General features: G+C 43.0%; 1 protein-coding gene across 8 annotated transcripts in view; it reads left to right on the forward strand.

The window, feature by feature from the left end:
- The window catches only part of LNX1 (ligand of numb-protein X 1), a 167,567-nt gene that overhangs the window by 111,136 nt on the left and 34,698 nt on the right, over positions 1 to 21,733 (forward strand). For all 8 annotated transcript variants that reach the window (XM_010966089.3, XM_045524927.2, XM_074347816.1 and 5 more), the window contains 2 exons: positions 18,994 to 19,235; positions 19,755 to 19,907. In XM_010966089.3, coding sequence (XP_010964391.2) covers positions 18,994 to 19,235; positions 19,755 to 19,907 — 395 coding nt within the window. The remainder of the gene's footprint in view (positions 1 to 18,993; positions 19,236 to 19,754; positions 19,908 to 21,733) is intronic.

The raw sequence follows: 21,733 nt of genomic DNA on the forward strand, positions 1-21,733 counted from the left end.
CATGAGAATTCAGCGTTCTGGGAAAAGTTCAGAAGTAGCTGTTGTGTCTCACTAACATACTATTTTACGTCAACATTTATAAATTCCTCAACTTGAATTGCTGATGTAAATGTAGGATGGACACTTAGGAATGTGTCCAGTGATTGAGTTTTCTATTTGTTCATATCATCATTGATTAGAAGAAGTTTCCTGTTGAATGTGACTTAAATTATCCGGGAATGTTTATTAAATTTTTTCTTAAAAGTTCCAAAACATACTATAATGTTTTTCTTTAAGGCAGCCTCCAAACAAATGGTCTGTATTTTAAAAAAACTGAACACCCATAACCAAGTGATTATTTTGATTAAACAGTAATTAGATAGATACCAGCAATTTGGGAAGTCCAATTTGCAAATTACCCCTTTGCCCATTTATTAAATGACAGGGTACATGCTAGCACTGATCAGGTGGTATTTCTTAAAAATGTGACTGAGCTAACAAAGAGCCACATTATTTTAACAATCAGCCCCGTTTGCCAGTGCCTTTCCCTGGGCACACCCCTCTCCTGCCCTTCAGAGTACTCTCCCTGAAAGGCAGGTGCAGTTTCAGCCACAGGATAATAGCGATGCCTACCGTGTTTCTGATCCAAGAACCTTCTGTGACTGAGTCTCTACCTTTAACAAATCTTAATCACTTGAGCTGTTTCCAGTCACCAGCATGACTGACAGTCCTCTCCTCATGGTAGTGATGGCCAGTCAACTTTGTAGACTGAGGGACGAACATATTTCTGAGATTTTCCAAGATCAAAATAGAGTTGGAATTGCAGACAAGAAACCAAGCATCTTTATGTGTGGTTAACTAGGTAAGCTGAAAGCATGCAACTGAAAAAATAGAAGGTGGGAAAAGACATGTTTAAATCCTCTTGATTTACCAGCTGTATGACTTTGGGCAAATGGCTGCACTTTTAACTTTTGCAATCTGTGACGTGGGGGACTCAGAGCCCACATCGAGTAGCTCTGTGAGCTCGACATGAGAGTAAAAGAGAAACAGGGGAGCATGGGAAGTATGGGAAGGCCCTGGGGCTGCTGAGGGCTGGACAACGTAGACAACTACTGTCTACACTACTCAATAGAGTTTTCTGGAAGCTTCCAAATCAAGCACAAATGCCCACCTACACACAGTCAGATTCCTTCCACACTACACCTTCTGATGGTGCGTAAATTTGTAGAAAGCATCCCCATCCCCTTGCCAAGTGGTCAGTTTTGTTTTGTTTTATGCAAAGAAAGGGCCCCTTCCTCTTGGAAGATGAATCCTTTGCTGGTGCTTGGCTTGGGAAGCAGAGCCCTAGCTGGATGTGCGCCCCTCAAGCCCTCGCTAGGGCACCTCTATGCAGGACGCAGACTGCCCAGCTGTGTTTATTTCCCAAAAACCTTACTTATAGTCTCCTCAGAAATGTAGTGAACTCTCCAGGAATTGGATTAGTCCTAGAGGCAACGTTGACTGGTAGAAGGATAGGGGCTTGAAGTCACATGGACCCGTTTTTCATGTCTTGATCGGCCATTTACCAGCAGTGTTAGAAATGAGTGACTTCCGGGAAAATCATCTTGGTCTTCTTGTGTGATCTTGGGTGAGTGACTTAGTTTCTCCGAATCTGTTTCCTCATCTGTAAAATGGAGAATCAACAATATGTCCGTCCCCATAGGTGGTGGTGAGTAGTACACGTGAAAGATACTGCGCATGTACTCAGCACACGGCCAGGCCCCTGAGTACCACCTCTGGTGCCAGTTCCTGGGACAGGAAAGCTCACTCTCCATCACTAGCTCTTCATATCAGTTTCGACGAGATACTGACCATAGTGCTGTGAGGTCCAATGAAAGCCTTGCTGACTTTAATTTTTAAATGGGGGGAGGTGTTGCTACTTTAGTTTAAACCATTAGACTGTTTCCTATCAAACCATATCTTCCCAAAACACATCAATACTATTAACACTAAGAGAGCAGACCTGAGTGAGCCAGATCTCCTGGTTTTCTGGGAGAACAAAGACCCTTATCCAAAATGTCAGTTTTACATAATCCAGTTGATGGTCGATTTAAGAACAGGCTGAGCAGCCAGATGACAACTAAGTTAATAGGAAAAGTTGTCCTCTGAAGATCAGTTCTCAGTATCATAATTAATGAAATCCTCCACTAGATTATTCAAACCCTGTCACTGACAGGCAAGCGGGAGGATGGGGGAACAGAGTCAGCGGAGCCCTTGGAGGGTATTTTAGGGCAATTGGCAAAGTAAAGAGAGCTGCTCATTGTTTCAGTGTCCGAAACTACCAGAATCCTGAGTGATTTCTGCAGTGTCTCTGGGCCTGTCTTCACTTGAAGAGGCCAAAACTCTACTTCCAAGTTCACCTGTGAATCAAAAAAAATCTATGGTTTCCTTTTAGCAGACCACTGTCTGATTTTATAGGAGATATGCATATTCATATTTGAAAACTCATGATACAGCTTGAGATAATCATCTTAAAGATGAAAATACAACATTCTTTATAACAGTCCTTTTCTTAGGAACATAAACTCTTGCCGACGTTAGTCTGTTCCTTTGAAGATTTCTGGAGGGTCCTGATGTTTTAGCTGGATGTCTGTGCAATTTTTATATTGTGATACACAGCTCATAATGCCTACCATCTTAATAAAAGCTTAAAATATCTAAGTGTTCAGATCCAAAAGACCATTGGTACCAAATTCCATCGTGCAGAGATGTGAGTCCCTACAGTTTGTGCTAATACTCTGCACTGATGTTCGGTGCACCCACCCCAGAGGTTCTCATTTGGTTGGTCTAAAGTACCCGATGGGCTGGATTTTTTTAAATCATCCCAGGTGATTGTTCATCTAAGGTTAAGAACCACTGGATAGGGGAACAAGCATGTTGATAATACTGATAATAGTTTAGTAATCTATCTCAAATGCCTTAAAAATGTGCATTTCACTTGGCCCAGTTATTAAAAAAACACAAACATGTATATGTGTATGCACTGAAAAAAGAGTTTGGAAGAATAAACACAGATTAGCAGGAATTTTCTTGAGGGGGTAGAATTATGGGGTTTTTATATTCTTTTTTCTACATTTTCAAAAATTCCATCCCTGAACTTCTATTGCATTATTATTATTATTATTATTATTATTATTATTATTATTATAGTATAGTTCATTTATAATATTGTTTAATTTCTGGTATACAGCATAGTGATTCATTTATACATATATATTCCTCTCCATATTCTTTTTCATGATAGGCATTGAATATATTTCCCTGTGCTATACAGTAGGACCTTGTTTATCTATTTTATATATAGTAGTTAGTGTCATCTAGAAATCCTGAACTCCTAATTTATCCCTCCAACCCTCTTTCCCCATCTAGCCTTGGGCCTTCTATTTGGTAGCCATTCAGATATTTGTGGCAAGAACAAATGAGTTCAGAGAGCAGAGAAATTCCTGTGAAGTTCGGTGGAGAAAGCGAGATTAGATTTACCGTTGGATAAAATGAGTTTGGCCGCCATTCAAACAAAGCCCAGTGAGAGGCCAGCTGGGGCAGAAACTTGTGGTGGAGGTCAGTGTGAGCGAAGAGGGACAATTTGCAGATGTGCTCAACTGCAGAAAGCCTTGTCCAGTGGCTATGCCACACCACAGGCATCGGGCAGAGCCGCAGCCCAAAGGCAGGCCTGGCAGGAGAGAGGGAGAAAGATGTTCGGTTACCCTGTAAGTAAGTAAGAGTCAGCACTGCCTGCATCTGCTCCCTCCCCCGTTTGCATAACAGTTTTAGAGAAATAAAATAGTCACAGGAGTAAGGTGGTTGCCCTTTAATAAACTGAAAGGAGAGAAGCAGCTATTTAACAAATAGAAGCTGGCTGGAAAAAGAGGATTTTTGTTTGTTTCATGCAAAAAGATTTGGCACTAAAGAGCCAAATAGCTTTCCATGACACATTTTCAAACACGGAGTGAGGAGGAACATACTTTCTCCATCCCTGAGAGTCGTGTCGTGCAGGCAGAAGGGCTCTGGACACCCAGCCCAGATAGCTCAGGGCCTCTTTTTTTTTTTTAACTTTACTTTTTTTTTTTTTTCCCTGAGGGGGAGGTAACTAGGATTTTTATTTATTTATTTTTTTGATAGCAGTATTTGAACCCAAGACCTCTTGCCTGCTAAGCACACACTGAACTGTACCCCCCGCCCCCCCCACCCCCACCCCCACCCCCAGCCCCTCACACAGAGCCTCCCATACTTTTCCTAAAGGCTGAAATGGAGGGCACTTTGAGGAAGGAAGGAAACGCTTTAACGTGCCATCTGGGAATGATTTCCACTCGAATGTCCTGCTACCTTCTCCCACCCCTGCCCCATCTCCATGCCAAGCTGTCACCTCTGGAGAGCCTTCCACCCCCCGGCTTGTGCAGACATCACTGAAACTGCAGGCCCTCGAAGACCCCGCCCAGGCGGCTGGAAGCCTAGGTGGCTTTCAGAGCTGGTTGTAAAACCTCACTGGGCAGTCAGTTCCGATCTCTAGAAACCCTCACCACCATGACATCCACCCTTTCCCATTACCCTACAAACATTTCCTAGTCATCCTGAAATAGAAACACAGTTCATCCACGTAGGCCAGTTTCCCGAAAATAAGAAGCTAGACTTTGGGCTTTTCTAAGTGTGTTAAAACTACAGATAATTCTGAATGAAACCAAGAATTGCAGGGTTCTAAATGTTAGCCAAAAAGACGACCTCCCCCCGCCCCCCCCAGCCACCACCACACACCCCCTAACCTTGTGGACAGTTCACGGAGAACTTCAGTCAGCTGTGGCATGGGAATTGTCTGTTCTCCCTCCCCCAAAGCATCCAGGAAAACAACTCCGTGACCCCAAAGATGTCGGAGACTCACAGAATGGATAAACTATTCTGACGTCTCTGTGAAGAATTGACCTGGCATGTGGACTGTGCCCGAGCCCTCCACCATCCCTCATTAACCACTGTCAAGCTCACATCTGGTCTGGGCCTTGGAATTCTGAGGTGTCACCCCAGGGAGCAGCACTGGTATTTATCAGGCCCTCCTGGCTATCAGCGTGGGTCTTCCTAACTAAACAGTGGAGTCGATTCTTCCAGTTGCTGGAAAGCCCTGGAACTGCATGTGTTTTGGACCTACGAGGGCTGTCAGGAAGCTCTGCTGAAGCAGGAGTTTGCAGGGTGGCCTTTGGGAGGCCCTTCTAAGAGGGTGTCATGTGAGCACACACAGGAGGAACCTGAAACCACAAAAGCCCCCACCTCACTCACTTCTGTTTCTATTAAATCTTTGGGCAAAATATATGAAAAGGAAAAAGATGTCAGAGGACCATGGAGTACTCTGAGTAATCATATTATTTGGAGTTGCAACTCTGACTTTAAACTGTTTCTGCCGCTTACGAGGTGACCAGCTCATCCTGGTTTACCTGGGACTAACCTTGGTTTAAAACTGAAAATCCAGCATCCCAGGAGCCCAGTCAGTTCAAGGCAAACTGGGACGGCCAGTCACCGTAAGTGCTGTGTGACCACGGGCAAGTGAACCTTTGTATTGTGTTTCCACATCTGCAAAGTGGGGATGATAATTACATTAGGTGGTTGTGAGGATTAAATGAACAGAGGGGAGAGTGCTTGGAACTGCCTGACCACGTTAAGCACTTGGGTAATTTGATAGTTACATACAGCCTTTAAATCAGCAGCAAAATCCCAACCAGAGCTGTGTTTAATTTTCAGCTCCTTTGCCTTAGTGCTGTGTCATCTTGGATAAAGACTTAATCACTGAGCCTTATTTTCCCCATCTGTAAAATGGGGATAATATAACCCAGCTGGGGCAGTATTTGCTGAGATAAGTCCTACTCCCCCAATCCCATAGCTGGTGATAAAGACCAAGCATGGAACAAGTAACAGCTCAGGTGGTTACTACTGTGACTTGTTATTAATAAGACAGAAGATGGTGTACTCCTAGCTGGCATGGGATGGAAACAGCTGCCTCTTTTCTCCTGATAAATTGTTTTCCACCACAAACGCTTTGCATTTCAGTATCTAAATACCTAGACTAAAGAGCTCCCTCTAGAGGAGGAGTAGATCAATCACAGGAAGTTACCCACCCAGGCAGACAAGATCACTTTTAGCTTCTGCTTCTTGGGATGCTTGGGGCCACACCTACTCTTAGAGATAGTTAGGTTATGTTTGGAGAGGAAAACTGGCAGGGAGACAGCAGGCCAGAGGGCATGTAGGGACCGCAGCAGCTGCCTCCTTCCACCACCGACCCACTGAGCATGCTCCACTGACAGCAGCTGCTTCCTCCCACCACTGACCCACTGAGCATGCTCCTGTTGACAGGGCAGAAGCCAAGGCACAAGCAGCTCGAAGCTTGCAGCTCATGCCTGTCAACCGCAGGCCTGAAGATGCCGACTTGATTAGAACTGGCCACACTCGCCAGCTCCTGCTGTTTCTATTTCTCATAGCAGCCACTTACTAGCTGGCAGCAAACAATGGCTGGAGTAGAGAGTATAGGGTTATAAATAACCTTCTAATTTTCCTTCTGTTTTCCCTACCTCCTACATTGCAATCACCTTCAAATCATCGGCCACCTGAGTGCATGGCACATTACAGTCTTGAGCTGCATGCCTCAGCTGAACGTCTGTCTGCTTTGAATCCAAATTTCAGCCCCTCCACTTACCAGCTGTGTGACCTTGAGAGAGTCACTTAACCTCTCTGTGCTTTAATTTCTTTTTTTTTTTTAAGTGGAGGTACTAGATTGAATCCAGGATCTTGTGGATGCTAAGCAAGCGCTCTACCACTGAGCTATATATACCCTCCCTTGTCTGTGCCTTAATTTCCTATTAGCGAAGTGATAGGGATCTTCCTCATCAGGATGATGTGAGGATTGAATGAATTAATACTCATAAAGCCCATAGAATAGTACCTGGTCCATAGTAAGTGTGTTGTAAGTGTTGGCTATCATTACAAGCTATTATTAACAGGTGGGTTCAGATTTGAAGGATAAAAAGATGAAGCCACAGGTTGTCTGACAGACTAACTGCAAGCTAACAGAAAAACAGAAATGGAGAGCCATTAACATTAGGTAAAAGAAAATCCGCTTTTCCCTACCTTCCCCAAAATAAAAATTAACACTGTGCAGAGACAGGCCAGCTGTTTCTCATGCCTGCACAGCACCAAGTCATCAATCCCACAGGAACATGTCGGCATCTTTGGTAAACCAAGTCACCTGTGCTGGCTTCATTGTCATTGGAATATTTGTTTCTGGAGCCAATCCCACCATAAGAGCACCCTGCCCCTTTCCCCACCTCACCAGACCCAAGAGACTTAGGTTCCAGCTGCCCAAAGCCTGGCCTGCATTTCCACGTCGCTTTCCAGTTTGTCTGTAATTTCCCTTTCTGGGATTCATTAACAAGTGAGGCAGGGAGGGGGGCTGGAACTGCTGGGGACATTTTCCCCCGTGGTTTGGAGGCAGAAGAAAGGGGCTAATGAGAGGCAGGAGCACGTGGTTGGCGGTGATGTAGGAAGTGCCTGGCTTCTGCAGGGGGAGGGCCTTTCAGGCTCAAGTTCACACTCAGGGTCCAAGCTGGCTCCCAGACAGTGGGCTTGCCCTGCTGATAACCTCTTACTTATTAACTGATGTTTGCTTCACTTCACCCGTGAGTACACGAAGGTGCTAATGACTTTTTTCAGGTATGGTTTCTGGTAGCTTTGTGAGTCGCCATGTAATTTGATCCCAGGGAACATGGATTTTAACTTAGAGGAGAAAAAGTAATCCAAACAAGGAAGAATGACTTTACCTAATGTTCATAAACCAAAGAGAGATAAGATAAGAAGCTGCAGGTGAAATATAGTGAGTGAACTATAGAAAATAATTATCCAGTCTGAACTCAGAAAATTCCCAAAAGAGTTCCTGTGCTTAGGACCAGGCTGCCAGAAAACCAGAGGAGTCAAGTTAATAGAAGTTGTATTACTGTTACTTGAGTCTTTTCCAAGTGAAGTGATCAGGACTTAATTAGCAAGGGAGGGTCCTACTCAAGGATGGGCTCAGGGAGCTCAAATGGGACTGTTTTGGAAGATGACTGATGCATTTATTTTTGTCTTAAACATAGTAAAGATTTCTAGTGTCCTGTATTCGGAGTCATGAAATATTATCACGTATTTTAAAAACATAGCCTGTCTTAGGCATATGTAGAATAGATATACAAGATTATACTGTATAGCACAGGGAAATATATACAAGATCTTGTGGTAGCTCACAGCGAAAAAAAATGTGACAATGAATATATGTATGTTCATGTATAACTGAAAAATTGTGCTCTACACTGGAATTTGACACAACATTGTAAAATGACTATAACTCAATAAAAAGTTTAAAAACAAACAAACAAAAAACATAGTTTGTCTTCCTGTTTAAAAAAAAAATCAAGGCAGCCTGCAACAGTGAAAACATATCTGGGCTAGCACAATTAAAAGTATAAACAGAAAGCATTTAACAAAAGAAGCAAGAAAAATCATAGCATAGGACATTATGCTAAGTGAAATAAGTCAGAGAAAGACAAATACTGAATGATCTCTTATATGTGGAATCTTAAAAAAAAAAATCTCGTAGATACAGAGAACAGATTGGTGTTTGCCAGAGGTAGGGGGTGGAGGGTGGGCAAAATGGGTGAAGAGTGTCAAAAGGTATAAAATTCCAGTTACAAAATCATTAATTCATAGGAATGCAATCTACAGCTTGGGGGCTACAGTTAATAATTCTCATTGTATATTTAAAAGTTGCTAAGAGAGTAGATCTTAAAACTTCTCATCACAAGGGGAAAAATTTGATGAATGTTAACTAGATTTCTTGTGATTATTTTGCAATGTATACAACTATTGAATCATTATGTTATGCAGCTGAAACTAATATAATGTTAAATGTCAATTATACCTCAATTAAATCCATCAAAAGGAAAAAAAACCATATCTGGGCCAGAACAACTAAAAATATAAACTGAAAACATCTAATAAAAGGAGCAAGAAGAAAACATAGCTGCTCCCAGAATCTCTCAGCTGCTGTAACACATGGTGGATTCTGTGTCTGTGAGTGCTGTTTGCAGTGTTGAGGACTTAGTGGTGAACAAGACATGCTGGACTTTCACTCTTATGGAAAATATACCCCTTTGGGGAGGAGATAGAGATTTAGAAAGAAAGCAAATAAACAAAATCATTTCCAAAGATGTTAACTGCTGGGAAGGGAAAGTGGGGGCTGGTGGGAGAGGCGGTCCCTCCCCACTTTAGACTGACAGTCAGGGGGCCTCTGGGAGGAGGTGACTTTGAGCCTCTTGTTAACATCATCCCTTCTGCTCCCCTCACCCTCTCTTGTGTTGGCATCAGATTTCTCAATGCCCACTTGTATTCTGCACCCACAGGCATGGCGTAGCCCTGATGAAGCCTAGAAGTGGTGGCAGACAGGTAGTCAGGTGTCCTGGGTTTTCTCCCCAGGACAACCCCCAGGGCTTGTCCTCTTTGGTCTCACTTCTGCTCTGTTCTTCCCCATCAAGGTCACTTGGGACAAAGTCTGCACCAATCCCAATTATCCTGGTACCTGCCATGCGCTTGTATTCTTAGGGCTTTTGAATGTGGTGTTCACACGCAGTCTGCCAGGACAATGTCACTCATTTTCCCAGACTCAGCTCAGATTTCACCTCTTCTGGGAAGCCTTCTCTGATTACCCCCACAGTGAATGGCCTCTTTCTCTGAGCTCTCCCAACCTTTGGGTGTACCTCCATCTCTCTCTGATGACATGGTCTGGTGGCTGTCTGTTTTCATATTAGTCTCCTTGCATGCATACACTGTAGAGTAGTTTTCTTTGCAGCCATAGTGTCTAACATTATGCCTGATATATAGTAATTACGTTGATTACTGCTTATTGAGTTGTTCCTATATTCCAGGTACTATTAGGGATTTTGCATGATCTTTCAAGTCTCACTGTAAACATTGTGCCTATTTTACATTCTGGGCAGTGAGGCTCAGAGGAACTAAGGAACTTGTCTAAAGTGGCAGAGCTGGTGGTGGCAGACCTAGGATTCATATCCAGATGTTTTAAACTTGGAAGGCTGAGCTTTTACCACATCACTGCGCCCTCTTTCCCAGGAGTTCCTCCACAAATGTTCATTGAATAAAAACAAGTATTTCAAAATCACTCATCCTGCTTGTAACAGCATAATCCATCAAAAGAAGGCATTTGATAATGCTTTATTCATCTTTACATACATCATTGTTTTAAAACTCAGATCAAATAAAATCATTAAAGTTATCAGGGGAGTATGCGAAAAAGATAGAAGAATTAAAAAAGGCATTTCCCCCCTTTCCCTTTTCTCATCTCCAGTGGGAGTGTGGGGAAATGGAAAGGAAAATGATGAGCTTGCCGAGGGCAAAGGAGCCCCAGTATCACAACCAACTGCAGTTACACCCCTCTTTGGAGCTTACATTCTATAGAGAAAAAAATAAGCAGTGAGGAAGAGGGAGGGAGGGTTAGGATGTGCTAGGAAAACTGCTGTTTTAAGAGGGTGGTCAGGAAAGGTGGACTTTAACCACAGACCTGATGGAGATGAGGGAACAGACCAGGTGAAAATCTGGAGAAAGTGGTCCAGACAGAGGGCAACAGCAAAATACAAGGCCCCCAAAGCAGGAGGCTGCTGGGCAGGTGTGAGGACCAGCAGGCTGGATGGGCAAGGGATGGAGATGAGGGCAGAGGTGACAGGGGACAGAGAACACAGGGCCTGGTGGGCCGTCGTGAGGACTTTGTGTTTCAGTGACATGGAGACATGGAGAGCCAAGTTAAAAGGGTCACACGCTGCTCTGCTGAGAACAGCTGGGGGAGGGAAGTGAGTATAGAAGCAGGGAAACCTCTCAGGAGGCTGTTGCAATATTCCAGGTTTTGATGACAGTGGCTTGGACCAGGGTGGTGGAGGTGGAAGTGATGAGAAGTAGTTGGATTTTGAGTAGATCCTGCTTGATTGTGTTTGGAGCATCGAGAGAAAGAAAGGAGTCAGGGATGGCTCTGAGGTTTTTGGTCTGAACAACAGGCAGGATGTAAGGTGCTATTTAATAAAATGAGGAAGAGGCAGGAAGAGCTGGTATGGCAGGGAAGGTTGGGGTGTTGGGTTGTAGGTGAAGACATGGAATAAGCAGCTTGACTCAGGAGTCTGGAGCCTGGAGAGGCTCGGGGCTGGAGGCCAGGTGGTACAAGGGGAGAAAGCATGGAGGCCCACAGCCAGGATCCAGCTCCCCTCTGTGAACTTGGACAAGACTTTCTTCCCTTCCCACTTCCATACCCTTGTCTGCAAAGTGGAGTTGGTTTAATTGACATGACAATTGGGACAGTTGGGAAGGTCAAGAAGACCAGGGATGTAAATGGTAACACACAATATGTGTTAGACCAAGAGATGTCAGCCAGCCTCTTCCCAGCCCCCTTCTGGATTGCCAGACCGTGTGGTGAGAATGTGATCCATACGGCTCAGGGTTGGCTGGGATGTCAGCCTGGGGAGTTGGGACTTGAGCAGTGGGAAATATTTCCATGGGAAAGTTTTGAGCGAAAAGATATTGTGTTGGTGTGCTTAGGATGGATTGGATGGCAGGGGAGAGGTGGGGAGCAGGGAGATGGGCTGGGGGTTGTTGCAAAGCCCTGGAGGCATGGTGTTGGGAGGGCCAGAGTGGGGGCCCTGGAGATGGAGTTAGAAGCCAGGCACGCATGACTGAGGCCCACCTTCAGCCTCCAGAGTCACCTGCACCTGGACAAAGACTTTCTCTAAGCCAGAGCACTCTGGGTCCTGAGGCTCCCAATGGCCCATCTCCCAGGTCTCCTCTGTGACAGCGGCCGTCTCCTCTGCAGCAGGCTCCCAGCCTGGCTCCACTTTGAACACAGCTTCAGAGTCGCTCATCCGGTTCAGCCTAAGATCCAGCTGTTAGCAGGGAAACTTGCTTCCCTCCCTAGCCCTTAATCTCGATTCTCTTGGTCTGAAAGAGTGAATGTACCCATGAGGGTTGAATGTCTCGTTTCCCTATTATATAATAACTTTGGGCAAGTGATCAGCTCTCCCAGGAGTGAGAGACAGTCGGAAATGCTGTCTCCTCCTTCCACTGGAATTAAAAATGGAGCTGGGGCAAATACTGAAAGGGAAGCCCCCCTTGGGGCCATCTACCCTGTGCCTGCACACACACCCTACACGAGTGGGAAGAGGGGAGATCGGGCGGAGACTGAGAGGAGGGTAGGGTTGCTTCCTGGAGGAATGAAAAGAGAAATGGGTCTGCCCTACCCACACTGGCAGGTTTCTTTTTATTCCCAGAGGTTGAAATTTGTCATCCCTTGAGACAGATCTGGCCTACAGATGTGTTTTGTTTGCCCACACAATAGTCTTAAAAATCTTGAATTTATGGCCAACTTTTAAAAATCAAGAGATTTCACATTCAAAACTGGATTTCGCCTTCCAAATTGATTGCTCTGGCAACACTGGGCTACTCTTATTTTTTTCTTCCAGTTTTATTGAGGTACAGTTGACATATAGCACTGTATAGGTTTAAGGCATACAGTGTAATGATTTGATATACAGACGTCATGAAATAATTACCACAGTAAATTTAGTGCACATCCATCATCTGATATAAATATAAAATTAAAGAAAAAATATTCTTGTGATGAGAATTCTTAGGATTTACTGTAAGAATTTTTATATATAACACAGGGAAGTGTTAATTATATTTATAATTTTCTACATTACATTCCTAGTTCTTAGTTATAACAGAAAGTTTATACCTTTTTGACTGCCTTCATCCAATTCTCCTTCCTCCAAACCCCTGCCTCTGGCAACTACAAACCTCTTCTTTTTTTTCCCCTTAATTGAGATATAATTGACGCATAACATTCTATTAGTTTCATGTGTCTAATTTGATTTGATATTTCTATGTGCTGCAGAATGATCACCGCAATAAGTCTAGTTAACATGTTATCATATGTAATTATAAAATTTTGTGATTGACAAGACTTAAGATTTAGCAACTTTCAAATATGCAATCAGTATTATTAACTATAGTTACCAAGCTGTGCATTACATCCTCCCGACATATTTGTAGCTTTCGACCTTTTACCCACTTCCCTCACCCCCCTGCCTATGGCAACCACCAATCTGTATGAGCGAGGATGGTTTTTTGTTTTGTTTTTTTTAACATTCCACATATAAGTGAGAGCATACAGTGTTTGTCTTTCTGTCTGATCAACTTCATTTAGCCAAATGCCCTTAAAGTTCATCTATGTTGTTGCAAGTGGCAAGATTTTGTTCTTTTTTATGGCTGAATAATATTCCATTGTATATACACACCACATTTTCTTTATTCATCCATCAGTGGACACAGGTTGTTTCCACACCTTGACTATTGTCAGTAATGCTCCAGTGAACATGGGGGTGCATATGTGTTTTCCAATTAGTGTTTTCTGTTTCTTCAGATAAATACCCAGAAGTGGAAATGCTGGATCATTGTGGTAGTTCTATTTTTATTTTTTTGAGGAGCCTTCATACTGTTTTCCATAATTGCTGCACCCATATACATTCCCACCCACAGTGTACAAGGGTGTCTTTTTTTCCAAATCCTAGCCAATACTTACCTACAACTTGCCTTTTGAGAATAGCCATTCTAACAGGTGTGAGGTGATAGCTCATTATGGTTTTGATTGGTATTTCCCTAATGATCAATGATGCCAAGCATCTTTTTATGTACCTGTTGATTATCTATATGTCATCTTTGGAAAATTTCTATTCAGATTTTCTGCCCATTTTTAATCAGATTGGGTTTTTTGCTATTGAGTTGTATGAATTCTTTATATATTTTGTATATTAACCCCTTATCAGATACATGATTTGCAAATATTTTCTCCCATTCAGTAGGTTGCCTTTTCATTTTGTTGATGGTTTCCCTGTGCTGTGCAGAGACTTTTTAGTTTGACCTGGTCCCATTTGTTTACTTTTGCTTTTTTTTTGGGTTTTTGGTGTCAGATTCAAATAGTCATCTCCAAGACCAATGCCAAGGAGCTCACCTTCTGTTTTCTTTTAGGAGTTTTTTGGTTTCAGAATGTACATTTAAGCCTTTAATCCATTTGAGTTAACTTTTGTGTGTGGTATAAGATAGTGGTCCAGTTTCGTTCTTTTGCATGTGACTATCCAGTTTTCCCAACACCATTTATTGAAGACTGTCCTTTCCCCATTGTATATTCTTGGCTCCTTTGTCATAAATTGACCATATATATATGTGGGGGTTTATTTCTGGATTCTCTATTCTGTTCCATCTACCTATATCCAGTTTTCTCTTTCCAATACCACACTATTTTGACTACTATATAGATTGAAATCAAGGAGCATCATGCCTCCAGCTTTTATTTTTCTTAAGATTGCTTTGTTTATTTGAGGTCTTTTGTGGTTCCATACAAATCATAGGATTGTTCTATTTCTGTGGAAGTTGCCACTGGAATTTTGATAGGACTTGTATTAAATTTGTAGATTGCTTTGGGTAGTATGGACATTCTAACAATACTAATTTTTCCAATCCATGAACACACAATATTTTTCCATTTATTTGTGTCATCTTCAATTTCTTTCATCAGTGTCTTACAGTTTTCAGTGTTCAGATCTTTCACTTCCTTGGTTAAATTTATTCCTAGGTATTTTATTCTTTTTCATGCAATTGTAAATGGGATTATTTTCTTAATGTCTCTCTCTGATAGTTTCTTATTAGTGTATAGAAATGCAACAAATATTTGTGTATTGACTTTGTATCCTGCAACTTTACTGAATTTGTTTATTAGTTTTAACAGTTTTTTTTTGGTAGAGTATTTGGGGGCTTCTATACATACTAGGATGACATTGCAAACAGTGACAGTTTTACTTTTCCTTTCCAATTTGGATAACTTACTTCTTGACTAATGCTCTTGAGCTTGTTGTCTTGAGTGAGACAATAATTAACAAAGGTCTGTAGGGGTTGTTGCACCCATGAAATAGAACTGCTCACCACAGTCTCCCACCCAGCCTGACTAGCGTATGAATTTGCAAGTACTGATTCAAAGTAGGATCAGACTGAGCAATTGATGAATTCAACATGAGAGCAGACTCGAGGTTTACTTAATTCAGAAGTGAATTCATAAAGAAGACGTTTCTACTGTACAGCACAAGGGGACTCTATTTAATATCTTGTAGTAACCTATAATAAAAAAGAATGTGAAAACAAATACATGTACGTATATGTATAACTGAAACATTCTGCTGTACACTAGAAATTGACACAATACTGCAAACTGACTATACTCTCAATAAAAAAAGAAATTTTAAAAAGTGAATCGAGAAAGAAAAAACATGAAGGAAGTTAGAAGGATCAAAGGAGACTGTGTCCTTACCCAGATTGCTATAATGAGGGCACTGAGGTTCAGTTCCTTGTGGACAACTTTTATCCTTCCATCATAAGTGGATAAGTTCACTGTCAGAAAGGAGCCCTTGCCTGCAAACCAGCTTGTGCCACCAGGTTGGCTGAACTCGGCAGAGAACACCCCGTCAGAGCCTCCTCTGTAAAGCCTTCCTGGGGTCCATCCTGCTTCGGGTCAACCCTCATGGCCTCGGGAGTTTTTGCAAGAAGGAGGTTCATTTTTTTCTTACTTACCCCCTCCCTTGCATAAAAAAAATTCCATGCCATACCCAGTGTCACCATTCTTAGGTTAAGGCAGATATGCATCTGCTCACTTTGATACAAGAGCTCAGCATCTCAACTCTGTTATTAACTAAAAGGATTTGCAGAGTTGCTTGGAACGGATGGCATATCCAAAGCACGTGGCTTCATTGAAAAATGGTTTTCCACATGTCTCCTTGTGTTCATCCTTCAAGTTCATGTCCATCCCCCATCACCACCTGAGAGTACTTAGTGCTCAGGGTAACTAAAAGGGAGAATAAATCTGCTTGCTTTGAACACAGCCCAGGGTTTAGCGTATGTTCCTGTGCTGGCCAAGGCTAGTCAGCTCTCTCCCCCTCCGCCGCTCTTTTGTGCTTGTAAATCAAGAGGCCCCGGTATTAGTCAACACAAAAGAGATAATTAGTAAGTACAAGCTGCTACCTTCATAGATCACCCTGTGCCTCAGTGTCAGGCTAAGCCAGGAGGCTGAAACAAGCAACATTGCACAAGTATGAGTCGCTTCAGCAGAACATTTCTTACGCAGGCTTATGAGTCTGAACATTTAAATCTAGATTCTGTACCGTCCCCAGCTATTGTAAGGATATCTGTTATATGAGGCCAAAAGAGGAGGCTACTTAGCCATTTTATGAGGTTTTCCTTTCCTGGACTGAGATGGATCTTTGGAACCCCAAGGTTTCTTAATGGAGTAGTCTTGGGATTCAGATGTAGTTAAATACCTTAACCCTCCTCATGGACGTGGTTGCAGAATAAGATTCCCCTTTTTCCCACTGGGATATGCTGTGTACCCTCAGGAAGCCATGGCTTGTGCCTTTATCAGCCATTTGTCCAATTGGAAAACTCATTTCCTGCTTTGGCAGAGCACATGGGCAAGGGCATTGCTGCCCCAAGAAAAGAAAGACTGTGTCTAGTCCAACTAAATCGTCTAGGAACTTCCTTCCCGTGGACTGCTAACCAGATACCGCTGGCTTACAGAGAAGTGTTCCACTCGTGTATTTATGACTTTGGAGCCGTTCAAATGCATGCTGGCTTGTATTTTTTCCATCACACAATGTTTCTTCCAATTTTTGAGTTTCTCATATCAACTGCTTTGCTATTTTTAAGCAGAACAATTTGAAGCCAATGTAGCTAATCAGAACAGTAAAACCTCACCAACTCAAGCAGGGAGCTTGCACTCTTTCAGTGAAGGAAAGACAGGCACTAAAAGCTGTTTCATCTTCTATAAGATAAGGATGTAGGATTATATAATCAGAGTCCTTTTCTACTATATTAAAACTACATTTCATCAAATCTAAGATGCCATTGATTGCATCAAGTTTCATGTACCGACAAGAAAAGAAAATTTTAAAAACTGCCACTGGTTAAATCATCCCCAAACTCCTTCAAAGCTATCCCCGCGATGCATGGATTGGCCACGTCAGCTTTGAAATCCATTCAGACAAATTTGGTGACCTCTCCTGCCCTCTAGTTGTGTTGTTTGGCATGAAACAAGCCAATTCTTTTGGATGATCTCAGTAACAAAATGTGACACCACTTTTCATCTCCTTGGGGGTGTCTTTCTTTCTAAGCAAATAAAGCATTTGCTTGGCTCCCTGCAAGAATATAGGAAATTGCTGGCCTCCTTCTAATGATGAAAATTTGCTTCATTGCTATCAAATGTACCTGCCACTGCTGTTTTTGAGACTTTCTATATATGCAGTAACTTTTCATTTCATTGCTGAGTTGTCATGTAATATTTTCTAAGACATTTAACGGCAAACTCAGTGGCATAGTACCAAGAGTGGACACAACTCAGTGGAAGTGGTGTGATGGACACCTGTGACTGTGTTTGCCATACTCAACAGCATCTGTGTCATGACTGCAGCTTGGCAGCTGAACTCTAGGACCCCCCCCCCCCCACCAATCACCTATGCATCCTAATCTCAGCCATGTTAACGTGTGAAAAAACAGGCATCTTAGAATTATGGACGTAGCTACAATCTGTTGAGAACTTACTATATATCTTGCAGGGTACTAAACCCTTGGCAAGATTTAATGTCAACCGGACCTCACAGCAACCCAAGATGTATGTGCAGATAAGAAAATTTAACCAGGTTAACAAAATGGTTCCAGATCACACAGCTAGGTAAATTTCAGAGCAAGGATCTTGTCCAGACAATAGGCCCTCTGCCCACCAGCTCTGTGGTCCTGTAGGCTGTATATCATGCCATGTGCACTTCCACTGCCGATGGCTGTTGGATTCTATCTGTAAGCATCACTCCATATCGGCTCTCAAAGGGTTATTTAAAATAGCTCAAACATATGAGGTTTTCTGTAATAAATTTATATCAAGGGTATGCTAATTTATAATTATTTTTATCTAAATGGCCACTTCTTAAAGGGCCTCACCCATAAGATTTCTGCCTTCACAATTGGGAAGCTGGGGTCTGTCTCTGTGGCTACTTCCTCACCACAGTGCAATGAGGGTAAATCAGCTGCATTTTCTGATCAAGACCTGACCTGAGACTACTTGCCCAGTGGCAATGGAAGTGCACTCTCAGCAAAACATGGGCCTAGATCAAACCTTGGCCTCCTGGCCCTGAGGTCTGCTCTTTAACATGGATGGTGAATGGATAGAGACAATTTTTTTTTTTAAAAAGACCATGACTGTGGTTTTACTCTCCCAATATTAGAAGACATGAATATTTTTAGTGCCCCCAGCCCTGGTCCCGGACACTCAGAGACCAGCCCAGAGGTAGAGAACAGAAGGCAGCAGGCCTGCCTCTGGAGAGTAGTGACACTGAGCAAACTCCTGTGGTTTGTAGTGAGGGCGATTCTGTTTCCATGGACAGTTAAATATGGAATCTGGGAGGAGCTCTGTGTTTATGTTCAGTGGTTTGGGAACTAAACCCAAAAGAAGGGACTTAGTGTGACTAAGGGCTATTGTGGTCAAAACAAACAACAGCAAGAAGGAATTGCCACATCCAAATAGTTGAAGACTGCCAGTCTCAAGCCCCTGCCCTGTAGACCCCCGTGACCATTCTCATAATTTGCATTCCAGGGGCCAGGGTAGAGTGCGCTTTAAGAGAAGGCAATAGGCATCTTTTAACAATCGTGTTCTCAAATCATTCATTCATTTGGTCAGCAAGTGTATCCTTAGTTACATCCATGTGAAACGAGGGGCTACAGGAGCCAGCAAATCAGTTTCCAAGGGTTGCAAGCACGTGTCCTTGGAGAGCACAGCCAACCCTGCTCAGAGCCCAGGCCTTCTCTGACCTCCCGCTGGTTTTGTTCCAGCTGTAAAGGTGCCTCCCACTACGGCCTGACCAAAGACAGGAAGAGGCGCTCCCAGGATGGCTGTCCAGACGGCTGTGCCAGCCTCACGGCAGCAGCTCTCTCCCCGGAGGTTTCTGCGGCTGCCACCGTCTCCTTAATGACGGACGAGCCCGGCCTGGACAACCCTGCCTACGTGTTCACAGCGGAGGACGGGCAGCCAGCAAGCAGCCCACTGGACTCTGGCCGGAGCAACCGAGTGAGGGGTGAGTCAAGGGAGTGCTTGTCCGGGAATGGGCTCCTTTTGTCTTGGGATTGCCCTCTGTAGAACAGTCACAGTGGAAAGTTCTAGAAATGTTTTTTTAAGGGGAAATCGTTCTGGTAGTTTTGGCAGCAACCCAGCATCCAATTCTCCAAAGTGAAATGAAACCACGAGGACCTCGGGTGATTAAAAATGTGTGTAATCTGACTTGGTGAAAGGGGTGGGAGTTAGAGCCAATGACTCATCCCTCCAGTGGTGGCCGTACCTTCCCATCTATGTGGCTCGGAGAAGTGCTGCTACATTCCATCCAGCCCAGGAAGCAAAGAAAAGCAGATTTTAAACTGAGGCCTCCATATTTCGTTGTAGAAAACTGAGAAAATACAGATTAGCAAATTCTATCACCCCACCGCCTAGAGGTAACCCCTGTTCCCGTTATTACCGTGCGTGTCTTACCAGCCGTGGACTTGAGAGAGGACTTTCGTGGATGTGTAGCCACCCTTCCTCTCTTCTCTCTTGTCCTCAGCACGGCCCTTTGAGCGATCCACCATCAGAAGCAGATCTTTTAAAAAAATAAATCGAGCGCTGAGTGTTCTTCGACGGACAAAGAGTGGAAGTACAGTGACCAATCAAGCTGACCAGGGCAGAGAAAATTCTGAAAACATCACTGTCCCTGATGGTACGTGAGCTTCTCTGCAAGGCTGGGCTTCTGGAATGACTTCAGGGGTCATGACAACTGGACCACCACCCTCTTTCTATGACATCTCTCTTCCCAAGGGCATACATATTTTTTTACCTTAGTTAGCCTACTTCTTGCATAAGTAACTAAAAGCAGAAATTATTGTTCTTTTTTTACACAGGTTGAGGGAAAAGGTTTTGGAAGCCTCACCTTCAGATGCTAGCTTAATGCATATAAAGAATAATAATTATAGTTGAAAGCATTTAGAACAGTAGTTCTGGCATGTAGTAAATGCTATGCAAGTATTCTTGTTAGGACTACATGTGATGTGCGGTTCTGTTTTCCATGCATTAACTCATTTAATCCTCACAACAACCTTATGAGGTAGCTACTCTTATTATCCCTGTTTTACAGATGAGGAAACTGAGGCACTGGGAGGTTACTTAGTTTGCCCCAGATTGTCTTCCTAAACTTGGAATCCAGGTAATGTGTGCAAAGGAAGTTATCGGATCTTAGATCCTGTATGTTTCCCCAACATAAATGGAGCTGAGGAAATACTGTCCTGTCCTTTTTTTAATCTTATCTGAGAACTTTAGAGCAGTCACATTAATAGCTTAAAATTTTTTGGAGCTTTCCTGGGTACCAGGTAGCACTCAAAGTCATTTAGACATCACAACGCTAAGGGAATAGGGATCATGATTCTCATCTTACAGAAGAAGAAACTGAGACCCAGAGAGGCTGGGTTACTAGCCCGAAGTCACCCAGCTGGAAGATGGCAGACCTAGGATTTTAACTTGGGTCCTCTGGTTCCAGAGCCCACTCGTCTACCCACTGGATTAAATGCCCTCCACTCCTTTGAGATTAGGGGATAAATTCCAAACCACTGTCCTTATCATGCCCTTAGAGAACTTTGAGCAGTCCTTTAAGGCCCCTTCTTACGTATATATCTCCTCCCACTCTGCACACACACACTACATCCTCTAACTACTCTGAACTTACTGTGGTCCTGTAAATACTGTGTCTTTCTCTCACCTCCATGTTGTCCAAAATGTGCTCTCATTCCTCTTCAGCTGGCATCCTAATTCCTCCTTCCAGGCTCAGCATCGGCTTTGCCTCCTCCTGGAAGCCCTCCCGGACTCCCTCAGACCGCTTTCCTTTGCGTTCTCGAAGCACCTGTATCTCTATTATAGCAATGCCACCTTTCATTGTAACTGTACCAGTGAGGGCAGGGGTTCCTTATCTGAGCCTTTGTGTTCCCAAGGCCAAGCACGTACCTGGCACGTAATAGTCTTCTCTGAATGTTTCTGCAATGAATAAAAGGATTATAACTTCCTTTCTGCTGGTCTCCACTTCTTATTAAAGGCTCTTTAATTTCATTTTATATAAAATTTTCTCCACCTTAAATAAGTTCGATTAGCATGTTTTTTTGCAGAAACTTTTAAGAGACTACTGTGTGTAAAGCATTGGCCCAGGCTCTGTACTTTTTTTATTAGAGTATAGTTGAATTACCATATTACCATAGTGACTCAATATTTTTATAGATTATACTCCATTTAAAGTTATTATAAAATATTGGCTATGTTCCCTGTGCTGTTCCCTTATGTCTTATTTGTTTTATACATAATAGTTTGTACCTGTTAATCTCCTTCCCATATCGTGTCCCTCCCCCTTTGCCTCTCCCCACTGGTAACCACTAGTTTGATCTCTATACCTGTGAATTTGTCTGTTTTGTTTTTATATTTTAGATCCCACATATAAGTGATAACACACAGTATTTGTCTTTTTCTGTCTGACTTATTTCACTAAGCACAATACCCTCCAGGTCA

Source organism: Camelus bactrianus, chromosome 2, assembly GCF_048773025.1.
Source record: "Camelus bactrianus isolate YW-2024 breed Bactrian camel chromosome 2, ASM4877302v1, whole genome shotgun sequence".
Taxonomy (NCBI): domain Eukaryota; kingdom Metazoa; phylum Chordata; class Mammalia; order Artiodactyla; family Camelidae; genus Camelus; species Camelus bactrianus.